Here is a 17,228-nt window from a genome sequence, read left to right as displayed (position 1 = left end):
GCGAGTGATTGCTTCGTACATACAGATAGTATATTAACCATGCTTCGTTGTGCTACTATCCTATCCCAACCGTAGTTCGTTGTTCTATTGCCTTCGTTGCAACCATAATTAATTTAGTTGTCGCATCTAATAGAGGTGTGCCTAATAGGCATACTGTAGGCGGTTAGCTAATAGAACAACTTTCTCGTTCCCTGTCGCGTCCACATCATATACTAGTCAATACTCAGCACCCCAATCCAGCACAAGTAGCCAATGGACCACGTTTTACGTATTCGCTATCTGCCCAATCATTGCAACCCCTGCTTTCCAGACATCTACAAGGTACTAATTAGAAAAGAAATACAAGGTCTCCGCAGAAAAAAAGAGCAACAACCCCCAATCGAACGCACAAACGCTTGGTAACAAAAAACGCCACCCAAATGGGGGCAAAATAATCGAATACCTCGTTGATCACTTCATTTGTCCAGAGACAGAACCCTCTCCTAAAAAAACGCCCCTTTGAATCATCTATGGTATCCAAATAAAACACAGACACACCTTGTAAACATCCGATCGTTTTTTTGCTTCCCCACAGAATACGCCTATGTAGGCATGGAAGCACCGTTAGGGGCACCATACACTGAGCCGTTGGGAGGCTGAGGCGTTCCGGAGCCTTGCCTACTATTATTGAAGCTATTCTGGGCTGCGAGTCGGGCCTGCGACTGAGCGGCGGCTTGTGCTTGTTGGCGCTCTAGCATGATTTGCTGTGGGTTGTTGGGCATGCCGTTGAAAGGGGTTGTGGCAGCGGGCGGATGTGAAGTGCCGTACTGCGAGGGTCCGTGGTATGTGCTGCGCATCTGACCTCCAGACACCGGCGTGCTATAGCCCGGTCGTGCGCCATAGTTGGACGGCGTAGGTGTAGGCGCACCCTTGATTGGTGAAGCGGTGCGTTGCTGTGGTGCTTGGCCGCCATTATAGAGGGGTGCACCGTTCTGCGGACGTGGATAAAAGTTGGCCTGGTTTTGTTGTGCTGCATACCGATTTTGGCCCTGTGGTTGAGGCGTCGAATTATAGTATTGCGAGCCGGTAGCACCACCGTATCCACTGGGCTGCGCCGAGCGTTGCGGGAAATACTGTCCAGAAGGCGTGGTTCCGTAGCTTGTTCGCGTTGTCTGCTGGCCATAAGAAGGCGTTGCTGCGTATGCTGGCCGGGAAGAAGGGGCATAAGAAGCACCACCTGGCTGAAAAGGCTGCTGTACGCCCGAGGGTGAGCGTTGCAGATGTATCGAGGAGGACCGATGCATAGGGGGTTGTTGCGAGTACATGGGGCGGCCGGCTGGTTGCTGTACGGACGGTGTAGGACGGCCATACTGATGACCAGCTGCGGGATAGTGCGCACCCGCGCCAGAACTCGTGCGCGCCAGTGTCGCGGGTGTGGAAGCAGTCATTCCAGGTGTCTTTGAAAGTTTCAAGAGCTGGTCATCCTCCAAGACTCCCTTGTACTCTTTGGTGTCGAAGAGAATTGTTCGACTGATGTTCAGTTCGTCCATTTGGTCCCCATTCAGTTTGGCAACGGCGTAGGGTGGAAGTTGTGAGATCAGTAGAGTCAGCTGCGACTTGAGAATCTGATAGACATCATACTCTTCAGACGATGGTGTTGATGGACTGCCAGCCAGGTTTGCCAGAGAGGCATTTTGAACAACAGGTGTGCGCGGGTTGGTTGTAAGTGAGAGGTTTCTTATCCTTTGGTAGGAAGCCAGTGTTTCGAGGAGCTCTGAGATATCTCTGAGGATTTGTTCCGTGTCCTTTTCTTCTTCACTCTTCTCTTCTGAACCAGGCAAAACATCTCCATTGATAGGCGTAAAGTTTTCAACGGCTTCTTTGAACAGTTCATCCTCGTTGGCGGTTCCGTTAGCAAGTGCCGCCTTTGCTTCTTCAGGATCGAGCAGCGCCGGGTCGATTGGGAACATTTCATTGAAGCGCTTTTCGCCGACCTTGTGCCACCACACCATATTCTTTGTCTCTTCGGGAATGATGGCAGATGTGTCATCTCGGGTTGGCGCAAAGCTAGAGTATGCACTACGAAACAAAGCGTCTTCCTTTGCTTGCTGAACCGCAACGAGAATAGCCTCGGACGGTGGTTGTTGGGCCTCTCCCATGCTCAGGGCACGCTGCCTGCTCTTTTGCTTTGCGGTCGGCGAAATCTGGTCTTTGGGCATGTCCACGCCGCCATAACCTAGCCAGAAACCAGACGACAAGTTTTGATGTGCATACGATTGGGAGCCCTTGCGCCGGGGCTTGGGGGCTTCCTGGTGCGCAAAGGTAATGGTGTTGTTGCCTTTGCTTGTTGTCGGCCTGGCAGACTTGGGTGGACTGATCTGTGTCAGATGAGGAGGTGCCCGAAAGACATTTCCGATTGTCGCGGGTTGCTTCTTGCTATCTGGGTCAGGAAGAGGATATACTTCCGTAGTGCTAATGAGGTTCGGGAGATTTGCCTCGCGGAGAGGCAATACCACTTTGACGGCAGTGTCGAGGGTGGATATGGGGGTTGTGGGGGATATCTTTTGAGGCTGCTGGAGGCTCGAGAACAGCTGCTTAGGCGGCGCGCTGCCGTACAGTGTGAGGACCGTCCGACTCTGGGGGCCCTCTACCTCATGCTCCTCTTCCTTGATAGCCACTGGTGTGCCTTCTTCCTTTGACGCGTGTGGAGCTGCCTCTTGATTCAATCCTTTTGCCTGTAGTTGTTCTTTGCGTGCTTCTTCTCTGCTCACTAGGTTCTTGAGAATTGTCTGGAAAGCAAGGACCTTGCCTTGGAGTGCAGTACCCTGGGGAGATGTTGTAGTGGCCGAGACGTCGCTTGCGCCAGTGGAGGCTAGAATGTCCGTGGTCGCGTTCTCAACATCTCTTTCGAGAGCGTGCAGAGAATCGTAGGAACCATCTTGGATAAGGGTGGTGATGGTTGCAGGGCCAGTCGGGGGAGTCAGTTTGGTGCGCTTGGAATCAGCTTCTCCAGAAGCAGAGCGGGTTATCGACGAGGTTATTGGATGCGACAAAATCGAGGGCTGCGTGTCGTAGCTACTGGGGAGTCAGCATGTAGGCAAAAAGGCGGCATTGCCAGTTGGACAGGGAACAGGTTTGCAGCAGGCGTACCTCTTGAGAACCTCGAGTATGTCGTGCAATGCCGCCTGCAGAGAACGCGTGCCGTCTGCCGGGCCGTCTGTTTGAACGGGCGCGGGAGCGACATTGGAAGGCTTTGGACGGGGGCTGGCGAGTTTGCGCTTTGCGGCCGAGGGCGACGTGGGCGCAGGCGGAAGGGTCGGCGGGGTGAGGGTGCCGTTGGCGGCGGCCATGGTGAGTGGTGGGTGGTGCTGGGGATGCGCTCGTGATGGCGTGGGATGGAACGCGCTCAGGGCGGCCGGAGGAGTCGTTAGTCGCTCGTCTTCAGCAGCATTCCCTCGCCGCGACAGTGCAGGGCGCGATGCAAACAACAGCTGGAAGAATAAAAACTCTGGCTTAGGTGCAGATGGGCACGAGATGGGGCTTTGTGACGCGCAAGGGGCCGGGATCTGGCGATGGATGGTGTTGGAGAATTGGGCCGGGTTGGGTCTGGGTTGCCCGTGGTTCAGATGTGTACCACGGCGATGAATGAATTGCTTGCCATCAGCCAGTCAACCATTGCAGCGCGAGGCGCAGCGCCAAGCATTTTGCGCCACACCCGTCCACCCGCCCACTCGCCTGCGCCACATCTGTGATTTTGCTGCTGCCCTCCGCCCGCTATCTGCTGCCCGCCATCCACCCCCGTTCTCTTGCTGCAATTGACGTCTACGCGCCCTCGCCCTGGTCGCTTCCGTCAAATGAATGCCCTTCATCCTCTCTCTGGCAGCTCCACGTAGCCCGCATCGACCTGGCCGTTGTGTGACGCGCCTAGCTGCCCGCTTGGTAGGCCTCTCTCACCAACGCCGACTTGGATTGCTGCTGACCTGCTGCTCAAGCTTCCTTCCTTCAGTGCATCCACACAAGCCCCTTCCTTTTCCAACCCCGACCGCTGTTACGTGAGACATCACTCTTCGTTGCCAGCATGCCATATTTCCCTCCCCTCGCCAACCCGGTGCCTGTCTTTACCTCCCCACAATGGTCCGCCTCTGTGTCGCCTCGAGGTGCTTCAGACATTATCAAGGCGCCATGCTTCCACGAGCAATCTAGCCCCACAGGTCGAGCCAGACGGCTTTCAATCATCACTAGACGCCGTTGAAGATTTTGACAATTCCACCCCGTTTCGTGCCCAGTTGTCACGCAATGCCCGAAAGGTGCTACGCAAGAGCAGGCCTGCCACTGTTCTGGCATCCATCAATGGCCCAGCCAAAGACCTCTATAGGGACAATAACTCCAGTCAGAGCGCTTCGTCATGCACTACACAAGACTCTGTGACCCAGGAACAAGATTCACAAGTCCCTGCAACTGCCGGCATACCTGTGCAGCATCCTGAGCCTGTTTCGCTCTATTCTGTACTTGCGCGCTACCTCGAGTACCGCACCTCCTCACCTCCCACAGAGTCTGATTTTCGCTTTACTGCTTCAGAGTTGCAGTTGCTGCGATCCAAAGGTTACAGACCCGAAAGCGTGGTGCAGTGGGCAGCATGTCTTGTTGAGCCCAAATGCAATGTGGCGGCTGCAGTCTTCGAACAACAGTCCGAGGTACCCCCTCTCTTCCTGCTGTTGCTATTTCTGCGCCGCAAACATATCAGAGTGCACAGTCTAGGTATCATTATGAGGCATCTGGACTGGCTTGTCCAGTTAGACACTCTTGAATGGTCCCAGCTCAAGATTACTGCAGTCCGCCTACTCCGCCATTTGCGCGAAGTCTGGCCTGAGTCTATGACATGGGCCACGTCTTTCCTGATTGCTCAGTCTAGTCGCTTACATGATAGGTCACCCCGGATGCTGTCTGATATGACTCGCTTCTTCAATTCATACCTTGTGTTGCTATGTCTGCCAACAAGCGTCCGACCCTTAGTCTGTGCCACCTACCAGGAGAAGGCTCAGTTTCAGATACTCAAGTACATGGCTAGTACATCACCATCTATGGTAGTATCACGCCCCGGTTTCCGGGCAGTAGCTCGTAATCAGTTGGCCCACGCCAAGACCACTCAAGAACGAGACTGGGCAGAACTCAAAGGCCCATCTTGGCCGCCGTGGAAGGAGAACCGTACAGCAATGGACGAAGAAAAAGGCTACAGTTTTGGTGCTTCACGTGCCTCTCAGCTCTTACATCGCATGTACGAAGCTGGATACACCAATCGTATGTTTGAGGACATGGTACAGATATATGCTGGTTGGGATACAGACAACAGTCCAACAATACAAACTCGAACCACACTACCACATGTTTCTTCGAGGTTCAACGACGATTACCATATACGCCCGCTACTCTGGGCTGCACGTATACGGACTACACGCACGCGAAGAGAGGCCTGGGCGTGCTTCTTGTCTCACGAACTTTCGGATGAAAGCGCTCACTCCGAGGTATATCTCGCCATGTTCGAAAAGCTACATTATTCTGCTGTAAAGAGAATACCCACCCCACCGCTTTCGGCTGATGCAGATCAAGCCCCCGAAGATGATAGTAATCATCTGCTGCCTGGAGACATGAAAGAGGTCTTGCCAGATCCGTCATCTTCATTGCACTATGTTTATCTCAGTGAGCCTGTTCCTGAGTACAAAGAGCTACTTGAACGAATGCGTACAGCCAACATCAAGCCTTCGCATCGATTACTTGCCTTCCTCCTGGAAACATGTCCTGACTTCCACATATGTCTGAATCTACTGCATATGAGCAGACACGATTTCAATGGTGGTATAGGACGCATACTGTATTGTATGAACGACGACGACGCCTCGGTCGATTCAGTTGATGGGTACCTCTTTACGGCCATTATCCGGTTCTTGTGTCGTTTTGGGCGTTTTGAGCGGCCACCCCCAAGGGAACCCACGGTACTGGATCCTCAAGAACACGCGCAGCAGATTCGGACCAACAGGAATTATCTCTTGGAGTATGCGTATAGTCTTCTTGTACGTTATCGGCCGAAACATCGGCCCGCCTGGGCAATCTTTATCAACAAGCTGCTACATCAAAGAAAACTTCCACAGGCCGTCCAAGTCGAACGTTATAGGGTCGTTTGTGACTTGCTTGAGCAGATTGAGCAGATTGATCTTGATATTGATGATGACATATTTGGCTGTGCATGCATGGCGACTACGTATGCCGCACAGAGTGTGGACCAGAATATTGTGTCTATCAAAGACGCGCGCTTATTGTCGACGGGTTCAGCCCGTCTCAGAGCGTTATTCAACAGCTTAGTTGGGGCTAATGTCAACATGCACTCCCATCCAGAACAGCCCGTGGGTGGTGTTATTTCACCACACATTCCTGGGCCTACAGAGCTTCACCTTTATGTGCGAGCCTTAGGCGCTCTGGGCGACTATGAAGGTCTCTACTCGTTTACGACCTGGCTGACCAATTACCGTTCTGAAGTCAGTGTACGTGCGCAAGCACAGCGCGGCGGCATGGACACTTTATTCAGGATGCTGGTGGCATTAAGATTGGCTATTAGCGGTGGAGGGCCAGACATGGGGTTTCAACATGCATCTTATGCACCCGAAGACATTGCTCTCCTCATCAGAAAGCAGATTGAGAGTGTAGAAGAATGGGGCGGATGGCCGACGCAGGAGCATGTCAAAATGTACATTCAAAAACAGTTGAAGTCGCAAACTTTGTCTGCAGGGGGGCGATAGAGTGCGAATCTAAAGACGAATATTTTGGTTGTTATTGTTGTGATATCCCGTTGATCCGCCCTCTCGAGTCTGAATACAATGGTTGGTCGCATCAATACCTGAGTGTAACTTTGGATATACTGCAATAGTGAGGGAATATAGGGATGGAGGCGATACTAAATCAACACTAGTACTTTCATGCTGGAACAGATACTAAGCTATCCTTCGCCAAGTCAGGATACGCCTGCTCCAAAGATGCCGTCACTTGCGCAAACCTGTCCAGCCACTGCAACTCGGCCTCTACACGAGGCACAACCAGCACCTTGTCTATATCCTCCTTCGCGTCTTCGAGACAAACCTGAATACTAATCGGCATAGCATCAGCTTCTAGATTCTGTCGTCCCATCGTACTCGACAACTCTTCGATCACATCCCCCTCACTCTTCGCCTCTACCTCTTTACCCTTTCTCATACCATCAGCCCATATCGGCCTACCTTCAATAACCCTCCTACACTCCTCCATCAACTCCCCCTCCACCTCCACCTCTTTCCCTTCTAGCAACCCCGTCCACAGCACAACCCTATTAAACAACCGCACACAGCACTCGTACGGCACAAGCCCCGGCCACAAAAAGCGATGCAAAAACTCCCTGTTCCGTCGCCGCTTGCTCGCTCTCGCCACCTTCACAATCCGCCTCGCCTGCGATCGCATCGTACTGGGGATATGCTCCGCATTCAGCGTACTCGGCGCATGAGACCGCGGGTCGAACGGCATCTTGAAGCACGTAGGATGTGCTTCGTACAGCGCCGCCAGATGCTCCAGTTGCTGCGCCAGCGCTTCTGCGTTGCTCTCGCGGGCGCACTGGTAGGACGATATAAACGAGGCGAGGGACGCGGGTGTTGGGAAGGAAGAAGGGAGTTGCGGGAAGGAAGGGTCTGCCGGTATGATGGGGCTGAGTACTGCAGTCACCATGCGGGATAGGTGGTTAAGCCAATGCTTCGCCAGCGCCTCGCTGGTACGCAAGTCCCGCATCTCGACGATGCTATAGCTGGAACTCCATTCCGAAGATTTATACGCTAGGAAGCGTAGATTTCGCTCTTCGTAGATTCTGGTGGAATCCATGCGCTTGCAGGAGGGCGGGAACCCGTGTTTGACTACTGTGTCGGTTATGGCCAGGAGTTCTTGCATCGAGGTTATGGCCGTGGGGGAAGAGAAGTAGCGGTGCCAGGGGGAAAGGCTGTGCTGGAGTGACCAGGTTAGGCGGGGACCTGCGCATGAGGAGAGGCGGATGAGTTGGTGGAATTGGACGCGGATTAGGATATCTTCGTGGAGTTCGCAGGGCAGAGATTCGAGGTTTTTCGATATGCGGTGGTATTTTGTGATTGCTATCATATTTTATTTTTATTCACCCTGGAGGGTCGTTTGTTTGTGTATAGGTCAAGGTCATATATTATCTGAATTTTTGTTTTTGTTTGTTTATGTGACTTTGGTCGTGAACATCATTCCAGTTGCTTGGGCGGTTTTTGTAAGTAGTAAGTAGGTGCGGTACGTATACGAGGTTTTGAGTCATTCACAAAAGGGTGTTGTTACTAGTAGGCAAAAAGGGCACAGGCGGGATAAAAGCGATGGCGTTGGAAAAAGGCCAACACATTGGAGCCTAACTTGTATTTTTGCCTGGAGAGTTATTTGAATTGAGCGACACCCCGAGATCTACGTGGGTTGTTTGGTGGGTAGATCTACAACATGACGGTAGAGCTGTCTCCATCACACGCACCGCACTTTGTGGCTACGAAGTCCGCTGAGGAAATATGCGAGCGGCTTCGCGCAGATGAGGAACTGATCGATGCACAGAAGGCTTGTAGTTGGGTGGCATGGTATCTACCAGGCTACGATACAGACCTCGGAAGAGCCATTGCTGCACGTCTAACACCGATTCCTGGTGTGAACCACGAGCTCAGACGACTGATTTACGAGAATTGCCTTAGCAAGATCCGGCGGTATTTGAGGAATGATGGACCCAATGCAGCACACAATGTAGCTGTTGAAGAGATGGAAGAATTTGGAAGAGAAATTCTCCCAGAAGAGTTGTCAACGGCATTGAGAGTTCTCGTACATCTACAAGACAAGAAAATCATCGGACGAGACACCACAGCCGAATCTATTACAACGTGGCTACAGGAGCAAGTTGCTACTCACCACGAGGTTCCTATTCCAAGCATCCCAGAACCACCACCCGTACCCCGCAAGCGCCTCTGCTACATCTGCCGGCTCGAAATCGGACGCCCGTTTCCTTCTCACCCATCAATGTGCATACCCTGTGGTGCCTTCAATCACGCTTCATCTCAAATCTCACTGCCACCGAAAATGACTTTGGCGCTCAATTTCACCGCCTTGGTTACTGGAGCACGTGTCAATCTCGGATACCACACTGCGTTGCGATTGCTGCGTTGCGGAGGCCGAGTCATAGCTACGAGTCGGTACCCGCGAGATGCTGTATCACGATATACAAATGAGGTGGATTCTAGTCAATGGATAGGTAGACTCAGGGTAGTAGGTGCAGATTTTCGGAGCGTTAGAGATGCGTTTGAGTTGGTGCGTGAAGTCAAGGTATGTTTTTCAGCTTTTCAAAAACGGTAATTTGGGACCTAAACTGACGTGTGACCTTCATCTTTGTAGGAGTGTTTGAAGCAGTGGGCGGATGGAGAAGAACCCAGGCTGTATGCGCTGATTAATAATGCGGCTCAGACTCTTACGGATAGTGTTAAGAGAGAACAGCATGCCATGGAGCGCGAGCAAGACTTGAAGAGACATGGGACGCATCCAGGTTTGATGCTTGGGGAAAATTACACAGCGAGAGTGAGAGGTAGAGCACTGCTGTTGATTTTGGAGAACGGGAAGGCACATTCAACACGGATGGATGGCCCAGAAAACGATACCGATGCTATGTGGACTCTAAAAGAAGTCGAGGCATCAAAAGGTACCATGACAAAAATTGAGCCGTACGCCAAGTCATCGTGGGTACAAGGCATATCCGAGATCCCTTACGAAGATGTTGGTTCCGCGCTTTCCGTCAATACGTTTGTTCCCTTCATCCTCTGTCGAGAACTCCTTCCACTGATGGGTACCGCGGAGCTATCACCAGCTGCGGCATCAGGAAAGGCTCTCAAACCCCAAGGCTACGTCATCAACGTCTCCTCGCGTGAGGGTATCTTCGAAGACGGCCTTACGTCGATGGCGAAACGGGGCAAGCACGTACATACCAACATGTCCAAAGCGGCGTTAAACATGCTGACAGAGACCGAGGCGGAGCCTGCATGGCGGACGAGGAGAGTGGCCATGAACACGGTTGGCCCGGGGTACATGAGCGCGGCACCAGAGTATGAAGATGCATTTGATGGGACACGACCGATTGGATGGGAGGATGGTGCTGGAAGGGTATTATGGCCGATTGCTGTAGCGGAGATGGAGGGGCTGATTGTCCGGGGAAGGTTCTTGAAGCATTATGGTGCTGTCGAGGTGGATCCGGGGAGGGGGAGGGGATGAATAGTACTAGTACCATCTTCTTTTTTGGTCCGCGGCAAAGTCACATCCGGTGCTAGTAATACATGTCCTCGACACACAGCAATGGTGTTTTGTCCATGGATATCCATGACGGAGGCATGTCCGTTTTTTGTCTTTGGAGCCGTCGGTCCATTTATGTGGCGTAAAGGCAGGCTACAACGTCCCTGGTGTGGAGGGGTTAGTCTGGACAGTGCAAGAGGCGGGGCCGAGGTGCTGGCTTTGTCTTGGATACAAGACTTGAGCGGAGTGCATGGTGGTGGAGCTATAAGTCTCGCAGGCTGTTTGTTATGTAAGCCTCGACGATGGCGTAGCAGCATGCAATTGAGTGCTCTGAGATGGTGTTCATTATGCCAGGAAATAGAGCAGTGTAAGCACACCTAGTAGACGATGTGCACATCAGACCGTCCTTGCATTAGCTTACCAGTGATGGCCAGGTCACGTTTGGCTTTGTAATTTTCAACATGCACACGGCCGATGATGCCTCCTTTGTGCTTTGAAGCATTGGTACCGATGCACACTGGCGCGTTACTTGTGTGTATTTACCATACGGCAGCCGGCGGCGTCGAAGCGTGCTATGGCATGGAGGTATAAATCAGCGAGGGTCAGGTGGGCGGGCCGTGTAAGAAGTCTGGTCACGAGCAGGGCTGGTACGGAGGGCCCTGAATCCTTATTGATGGGCGCAATCTAAGGAGTGAAGACGCGTGATCAGGCAGGAGATGAGTGTCGGGCCCATAGACGCCTCTGCCGATGCCAGCCCCGCGACAGCAAGCGAGCGTCTTTCAGTCTCCAACAGGCCCCTCGGTCAGTCCCTTCTGGCGCTGGTCAACAGCCCAGTCGCAATCGCACGGCACATCTTTGTCTGCCTGCCTACTCCATCGCATTACATCGCAAAGATTACAAGTGTTCACTTCAATCTGCCAGGCAGCCATATCGCGGGGTAGGACGATACGAGCATAGTACAGTAGTAACCCTCTCGGTCAAATACCTACACACGGCAAGCACGCTGCTATCAGTCCTCTCGACCAACAGACGTTATCAGCACCCACTCACATTCACACTTATACTCACACACTCACACACACACAAACCATGGCGTCCTTTTTTGAGCAGTTGTGGGAGTCCATCTTCACGCCAGGGCCGACTCCCACGCTCCTTGTCGCAACAAACGCCTCCTTCGCCGCGCTCCAGCTTCTCCTCTTTGCCATGCTCCTCGCGACCTACAGCATACACTTTATCATCCTGTCTCTCCTCTGTGGAGGTCTCTGGTGGTCAATCAACTGGTTTGCGGCAGAAATCAGGGCTGCGCAAGAGAAAGAGGAGGAGGCGAAGCGTATTCGTGAAGCTAGAAGAGGCGCAAAGGAGAAGGGCGACGATGGCGACGGTGAAGCCATGGACTCGGGAGACGACACCGAAGTTGAGACTGAGGTTGAGCAGAGACAGGTGCCGCAGCTCAAGCCCAAACAACCGCGTGCTGAGGCACAGAGCACCGTCCTAGTTGACAAGCCACAAGGCAGTACTATGAGCAGCCCGCCACCGCCTCCTGTGACAGCCGGTGCGAGCACTTCTACGGGCGCTACTACAGGGCTTGCAGTTCCAGCCGACGAGACGATCAAGAGAAGAAAGGGCATGGCCGAGTCTACAGGCGATTTGTCTACGGATAGCGAGTGGGACAAGCTGTCGGTGGATTCCGAGGATAGATGAAGATGTTTGTATTTTGCTGGCCGCTGCTCGCCATGGTTCTGTATGCTTTTTGGATGCTAGACGCGATTAGACTGTGCATCTGTACCCCGATGTCCCGACACGTGAACACGCGCTGCTGTCCCTCCTCCCCCTGTGCCCTGCACGTCAAGGCGTTGTGCATTTGTCTCTTCTCTAATTCGGGAGCAGGGAGTGACCTCTGCTGATCTCACCTCACCCAGTCAGCCATGCATCGGGATTGGAGTTGCAATGACTGACTGGGCTGTGCCTGTCCACTTGCTTGCCCGCTTGCTTGCCCGTCATGCCCCGCCAAAGCTTCCACCCTCACCCATCACAGTGCCCGAATGCCCAACTCGCCCATATTCCCATTCCCACATGTCGCTGACGACGACGCTTTGGTCCCGACCCGCACCCATAGCGGTTCTGCTATCCCATGTCTAAGCTGCTGCCTTGACCCTGACATCCGCGACTATACTTTGCACAAACCCCCGCCGCCGCACACGAGTAACCCCCCGCCATGGCTGCCATCAACACGCCCGTGAGCGTCGCAGAGGTGGCCGAACAGGCTGGAAACTACACCTACGATGCGCACATTCCCCTGGCAAACTGGCTGCGCACTGCCAATACCATGCAGAAAGAGGTGCGTCGCTAGGCTCCATGCAAGGTGCGCATGCTCACAGCTTCCCAGGCACAAGTCTACGAAGCAGAAGGCAACGATGCGCAGACATACCTCCTGTTATACCGCCACGCCGACCTTGTCCTTCAGAAACTACAGGGCCACCCCGACCGCAACAAGCCCGAGAATCGCAAGGCGCTAAATGCTGCCACAGCCGCCGTCAGCCGGGACCTGAAGAAGCTCGAGGAAATTGCACCCCGGATAAAGAAGAGACATGAAGATTATGAGGCGAGGCGCAAGAGGCAGCAAGAGATGCTCAAGTCGTTGGAGGGCAAGACTGCTAGCCCTACTTCTCAAGAACTCGACGGGTCCAGGAGAAGGTCGTATGACTCGAGACGGACCATTGACGCGCGCGCTCAAGATAATCATTTGCTAGCTGCGAGACTGGCGCAGCGAGAAGTAAGGAGGAGAGCTACGAACAGGATAAGCGTGGGACAGCATAATGTTTTGGAAGCAGACGACCTGGCACGGCGTTCTGGTGGTACCTTGGACAGTTGGCAAGATGAGTGGACGCAGCAGGGCAGTGACAGAGACGATATTTCCAACCAGATACAAGAGGTTGCTAGATTGCAGCAGAATGGTCAGAGAGCATCGTACTCGTTGGTAAGCTGGAACCCAACGATGCCTAATGCCTCCAGATACTGATAAGCACAGCATCCAGCATCTCAGGCGATATCCACATACCATTACCCAACTGTTCCTCATAAAACAGCACAAGAGATATGGAACGACTCCCAACCGGGTGGTGTTCCACCAACGAGACCCCCAAAGGAACAAATATACAGGTCTTCAGGTCTCCCCATGGTGCCTCCACCACTGCCTCCCAAGCCTGCGACCTCTCCATACGATTCACGATCCGAACGTCCACGCCCTCCACCTGTACCAGGCAAGATCTCGGAAAGTGCACCACCATTGCCAGGCAAAGTACTCGACCAGCGTCCACTTACTCCTTCTGGAGAATTGGACGAGTTCACCTTCAAACCCTCTGCCTATCTTGAAAACGGAGATCCGCTTCGTCCAGTGTTTCTGCCGTCCCAACTCCGCAACCAGTTCCTTGCCCTTGCATCATCCAATACACGCCTCAACCTCGAAACTTGCGGCATGCTGTGTGGAATTTTAAAATCCAACGCCCTCTTCATCACGCGCTTAATCATTCCCGAACAGACCAGCACTAGCGACACGTGCGAGACTTTGAATGAAGAGGAACTCTTCGATTACTGTGATAAAGAAGAGTTGATGGTCTTAGGCTGGATACACACGCACCCGACTCAAACATGTTTCATGAGCAGTCGCGATTTACACACTCACGTCGGGTACCAAGTCATGATGCCAGAAAGCATAGCTATTGTCTGCGCTCCCACTAAACAACCTAGGTTCGTTTTCTTCTCTCCACCTCTCGATCATCCCCTTTAATTGCTTCATAGTGCTAACAATGAACCTAGCTGGGGCTGCTTCCGTCTCACTGATCCCCCAGGTAAACAGGCAATACTCAGTTGTACCCGTCCGGGCATCTTTCATCCTCACGATGTGGACAATATTTACACCGAGGCGCTTAAACCGGGACATGTGGTGGAATTGATGGATGCGCCGTTGGAGTTGGTGGATATGAGGCCGAAGAAGAAGTTTTAGAGGCTATGTTGTGGTTTGTGGATAGTGGGAAGTGGATTGAGGGTTGGGGGGGGGGGGTTTCTTTTGTCTTTTCAGATGTGAAAATGAACATATTGCATAGCGAGGGTGCATGAGATTGCGATGTTTGTATGGTGGAGATGTGATAGAATTGGTTATTTAGAGAAAATCATAAACCTGATATATATATATATATCAAAGATTTTTTTCCCCTCCTACTTTGGGAAACATGGATGTAGCATTCGTGTTGTGTTTGTTGCATATCGATTATATCATCTGGTATGTTTCTATCGCCACACTACACAACCTTCTATCTCTCTCGATTCCTTCCTCCGGCATGACGCAGTTGGAAAGATTTAGTCGTGAATATCTGTGTTGACCAATATACTTTCTCTATTCTATCTTCCTTCTTCTTCTTCTCGACTCTTGTATACCACGATTTACTATATAGACTCTCACCTGACTTACTTTTACAAATATGTGCTCTATACCCCGAATATCCATCTCATCTCATCTCCCCCTATCCTCACGTGAAGCGCCCGGGGGGGTAATAATATGGTCCAGATGACGTGAAGATATCATTTGAGGGGTTCCTTCTTGTCCCTTTTTTTGTGGTTCGAGGTTCTTTTGATTGGTTCATTGATTGTTTATGGGTAAGGTTAGGGAGAAGGGTTGTCACGTGGGTTGATGGGTTCAATTGGGGAGTTGGTAATCTTCATGTATATTGTGTGGATGGTTACTTTGGAAACTGGTGAGTGAAAGAAAGAAAGAAGGGGAGTCAGAGGTATTGTTTTGCGTGGGAAAAGACGAGTGTGTTTGATTGGAGGGCGTGGGTAGGGAAGATGGAATCTAGTTGTGGGGGTTTTTTTTGTGTTCACGGTCTTGCAGGACTTTGTAGTGGTACTTCTCCCTCTAAATTTTCATAAAGCGCAGGGTAATTGTGCAAGTGGTTGCTTTTGAAAGGTGCGATTGGATATATTGCATTGATATGTGCTTGAATGGTATGAACCAAGCTATGCACATTCGTATTCAAAAGAAAACCAATCATGGGAAACACAGCAATGAGCAAGGGTGTTCCTCGCGAAAACAGGGCAAGAAACTGATAGCCTACCCCTTGCATCATTCGTGCCACTTACCTTCTATCATCGCACCCCCACAAGTCCACGTGGGAAAAAACAGGTACCAAGCGCTCTTCACGACTCATACACCACACCCCCACAACCCACCTCTTCCCTCGCTCTCGTATCATCGCCAAATTTCTCAAAACACATCACGATCGTCGACGTCATCACCACAAACAAGAGGAATGTCACCCTCATCAGCCACCCGCAATACAGGATATATGTATCTAAACTGCGCCTCCCCGGAATGGCGGCTAAGTGCCGTATCCGTGTGTGCCGGTAACCGAAAAGAGACTAAGATTGGATCTCGCAAGTCCAAACATGGCCGCGAGCCGATAGATTTCGGGAGATCGACAAATACGTGCTATTAGGTACTTACAAGCATATCAGCGATGGTTTCATTTACGCCATGGGCCCTTGTATATGTTCAAGCAAGGTCAAATATGTTTGTTTGTTACTACAAAAGTAGGATAAGAAATGAACGGGGCTGCTTTTGTGTGAAACAGGTTTTGGCTGCGCGGTGTTGGTTTTCGAGCTGAGGTTCGGCGCTTGGAAAAAAGGGATTTGCAGCGCTGGTGGGACTAGGGAGGTTTTGGCCGATCTAGTGTATTTTTTTTCTTTCTTTGCTTTGCGTTCTTGATGCGAGTGCTGCTAATGGCGAACCGTTTTTGATTTTTCTGACCTGGAAGTGTTTGCACTACGGGTGTGGAGATCGAGCTTTTCCAGGTTTTTTTTTCTCTTTGCTTTGCTTTGCTTTCTTTTCTGCTGGCCTTGTTTGTGCAGGAGTTTGGTGGTTTAGTTTCACCCTGGCGATCACGGCATGATCCGAGAGTATAAGACCGAGGGACATATGAAAATTAAGTGATGATCGGGATCGGAAGATAGCAATCTTGGTGGCCTTAGTAGAAGGGTTGGATACAATTGGGTCGGGGCGAGTACCCATCTACGTGCGCTACTGCTGAGATCAGGCCATCATGGATGTCGTGGTTCAAACATCGGGTTGAATGGAAATGGCCACCAAGAGCTCAAGACTTGTCAAGTGTTCTCACGCAATAAAAAAGAAGAGATTCAACAGGCTCGGTACTGAGTCGGCAGGATACAGCCTGAATGATGCGTGCCGAGTTACCCTCCCGGTTGCCGTTCGTTAGTCGTGTGGCTTTGCTTTTCTTCTACGTTGTTCTTGGCTAGCGATGGAGCCTAAGGGACCCATTAACACGATTTGGCGTTACATCGTAAATCCAAAAAAAAAGATTCTGCCGCGATTGGGCTGAGAAAGTCTGAAAAGCCCAAGGCTAGGTGCCGCTGTCTCGCTTCCGTTCGGTATTAGCAACTTGCAAGTGGAGATTTCGAGTAGCATTACGGTATCCATGCACGCCATTCGGTGATTCTGTGCACATGCGAGCGATTTGCTTGGATATGTGATGGCCTGACCAAGGGGTTTCCGAAAACAGCAAAGGAAGTAATGAAGTTTCTCTTGGTTGTATTTGACGACATGGAAGGTGTGTGTATGGGATACACTGGACGTGCTCATGCAAGAGCCGGTCGACAGGAGACTGGGATATACTGCGTATGGTATTACGATTTCTTGGTACCGAAGGGTAATGCGCAGCGGGGGAGGGGGAAGGGAGGGGAAGTTGTAGTGCAACACTTTCCTGAGCGGCCTAGCCCCTCTCCAACCAAACACAACACTCGATGAGTTTGGTGGTTGTAGGGGCTGTGCCTATGCTTCTTTCTGATGTGATGGTAATTCAACGGTGTGTTGGATGTTCTTTCCACAGACCCACCGACGGTTGATG

The 17,228-nt window shown here is 51.8% G+C and overlaps 5 protein-coding genes across 5 annotated transcripts; 4 read left to right on the top strand and 1 right to left on the bottom strand.

Moving 5' to 3' along the window:
• Nucleotides 1-311: 311 nt before the first annotated feature.
• On the bottom strand, nucleotides 312-3,440 carry COCSADRAFT_274568 (uncharacterized protein). Its single transcript, XM_007697976.1, has 2 exons — nucleotides 3,130-3,440; nucleotides 312-3,054 (listed from the first exon to the last, which is right to left on the bottom strand). The coding sequence occupies exons 1-2, from the start codon at nucleotides 3,327-3,329 to the stop codon at nucleotides 582-584; spliced, it is 2,673 nt and encodes an 890-aa protein (XP_007696166.1). The 5' UTR covers nucleotides 3,330-3,440; the 3' UTR covers nucleotides 312-581.
• Nucleotides 3,441-3,759: 319 nt separating this feature from the next.
• On the top strand, nucleotides 3,760-7,186 carry COCSADRAFT_134538 (uncharacterized protein). Its single transcript, XM_007697975.1, has 2 exons — nucleotides 3,760-3,918; nucleotides 3,972-7,186. Exons 1-2 carry the CDS (start codon nucleotides 3,838-3,840, stop codon nucleotides 6,768-6,770), a joined length of 2,880 nt encoding a protein of 959 aa, XP_007696165.1. The 5' UTR covers nucleotides 3,760-3,837; the 3' UTR covers nucleotides 6,771-7,186.
• Nucleotides 7,187-9,269: 2,083 nt separating this feature from the next.
• Nucleotides 9,270-10,536, top strand: COCSADRAFT_33495 (uncharacterized protein). Its single transcript, XM_007697369.1, has one exon. The coding sequence runs from the start codon at nucleotides 9,532-9,534 to the stop codon at nucleotides 10,291-10,293; it is 762 nt and encodes a 253-aa protein (XP_007695559.1). The 5' UTR covers nucleotides 9,270-9,531; the 3' UTR covers nucleotides 10,294-10,536.
• A 546-nt stretch (nucleotides 10,537-11,082) lies between these two features.
• Nucleotides 11,083-12,138, top strand: COCSADRAFT_33493 (uncharacterized protein; the record flags this gene model as incomplete). Its single annotated transcript, XM_007697368.1, has 1 exon — nucleotides 11,083-12,138. A coding segment is annotated over exon 1 (608 nt), but the record flags the coding sequence as incomplete, so codon positions are not given.
• Nucleotides 12,139-12,310: 172 nt separating this feature from the next.
• Nucleotides 12,311-14,370, top strand: COCSADRAFT_33492 (uncharacterized protein). The gene is made up of 4 exons (XM_007697367.1): nucleotides 12,311-12,649; nucleotides 12,698-13,288; nucleotides 13,340-14,058; nucleotides 14,128-14,370. Exons 1-4 carry the CDS (start codon nucleotides 12,527-12,529, stop codon nucleotides 14,312-14,314), a joined length of 1,620 nt encoding a protein of 539 aa, XP_007695557.1. The 5' UTR covers nucleotides 12,311-12,526; the 3' UTR covers nucleotides 14,315-14,370.
• The last annotated feature ends 2,858 nt before the right edge of the window (nucleotides 14,371-17,228 follow it).

This window comes from Bipolaris sorokiniana (genome assembly GCF_000338995.1).
Source record: "Bipolaris sorokiniana ND90Pr unplaced genomic scaffold COCSAscaffold_2, whole genome shotgun sequence".
NCBI classification, from domain to species: domain Eukaryota; kingdom Fungi; phylum Ascomycota; class Dothideomycetes; order Pleosporales; family Pleosporaceae; genus Bipolaris; species Bipolaris sorokiniana.
This window is presented reverse-complemented; position numbering and strand designations above follow the sequence as displayed.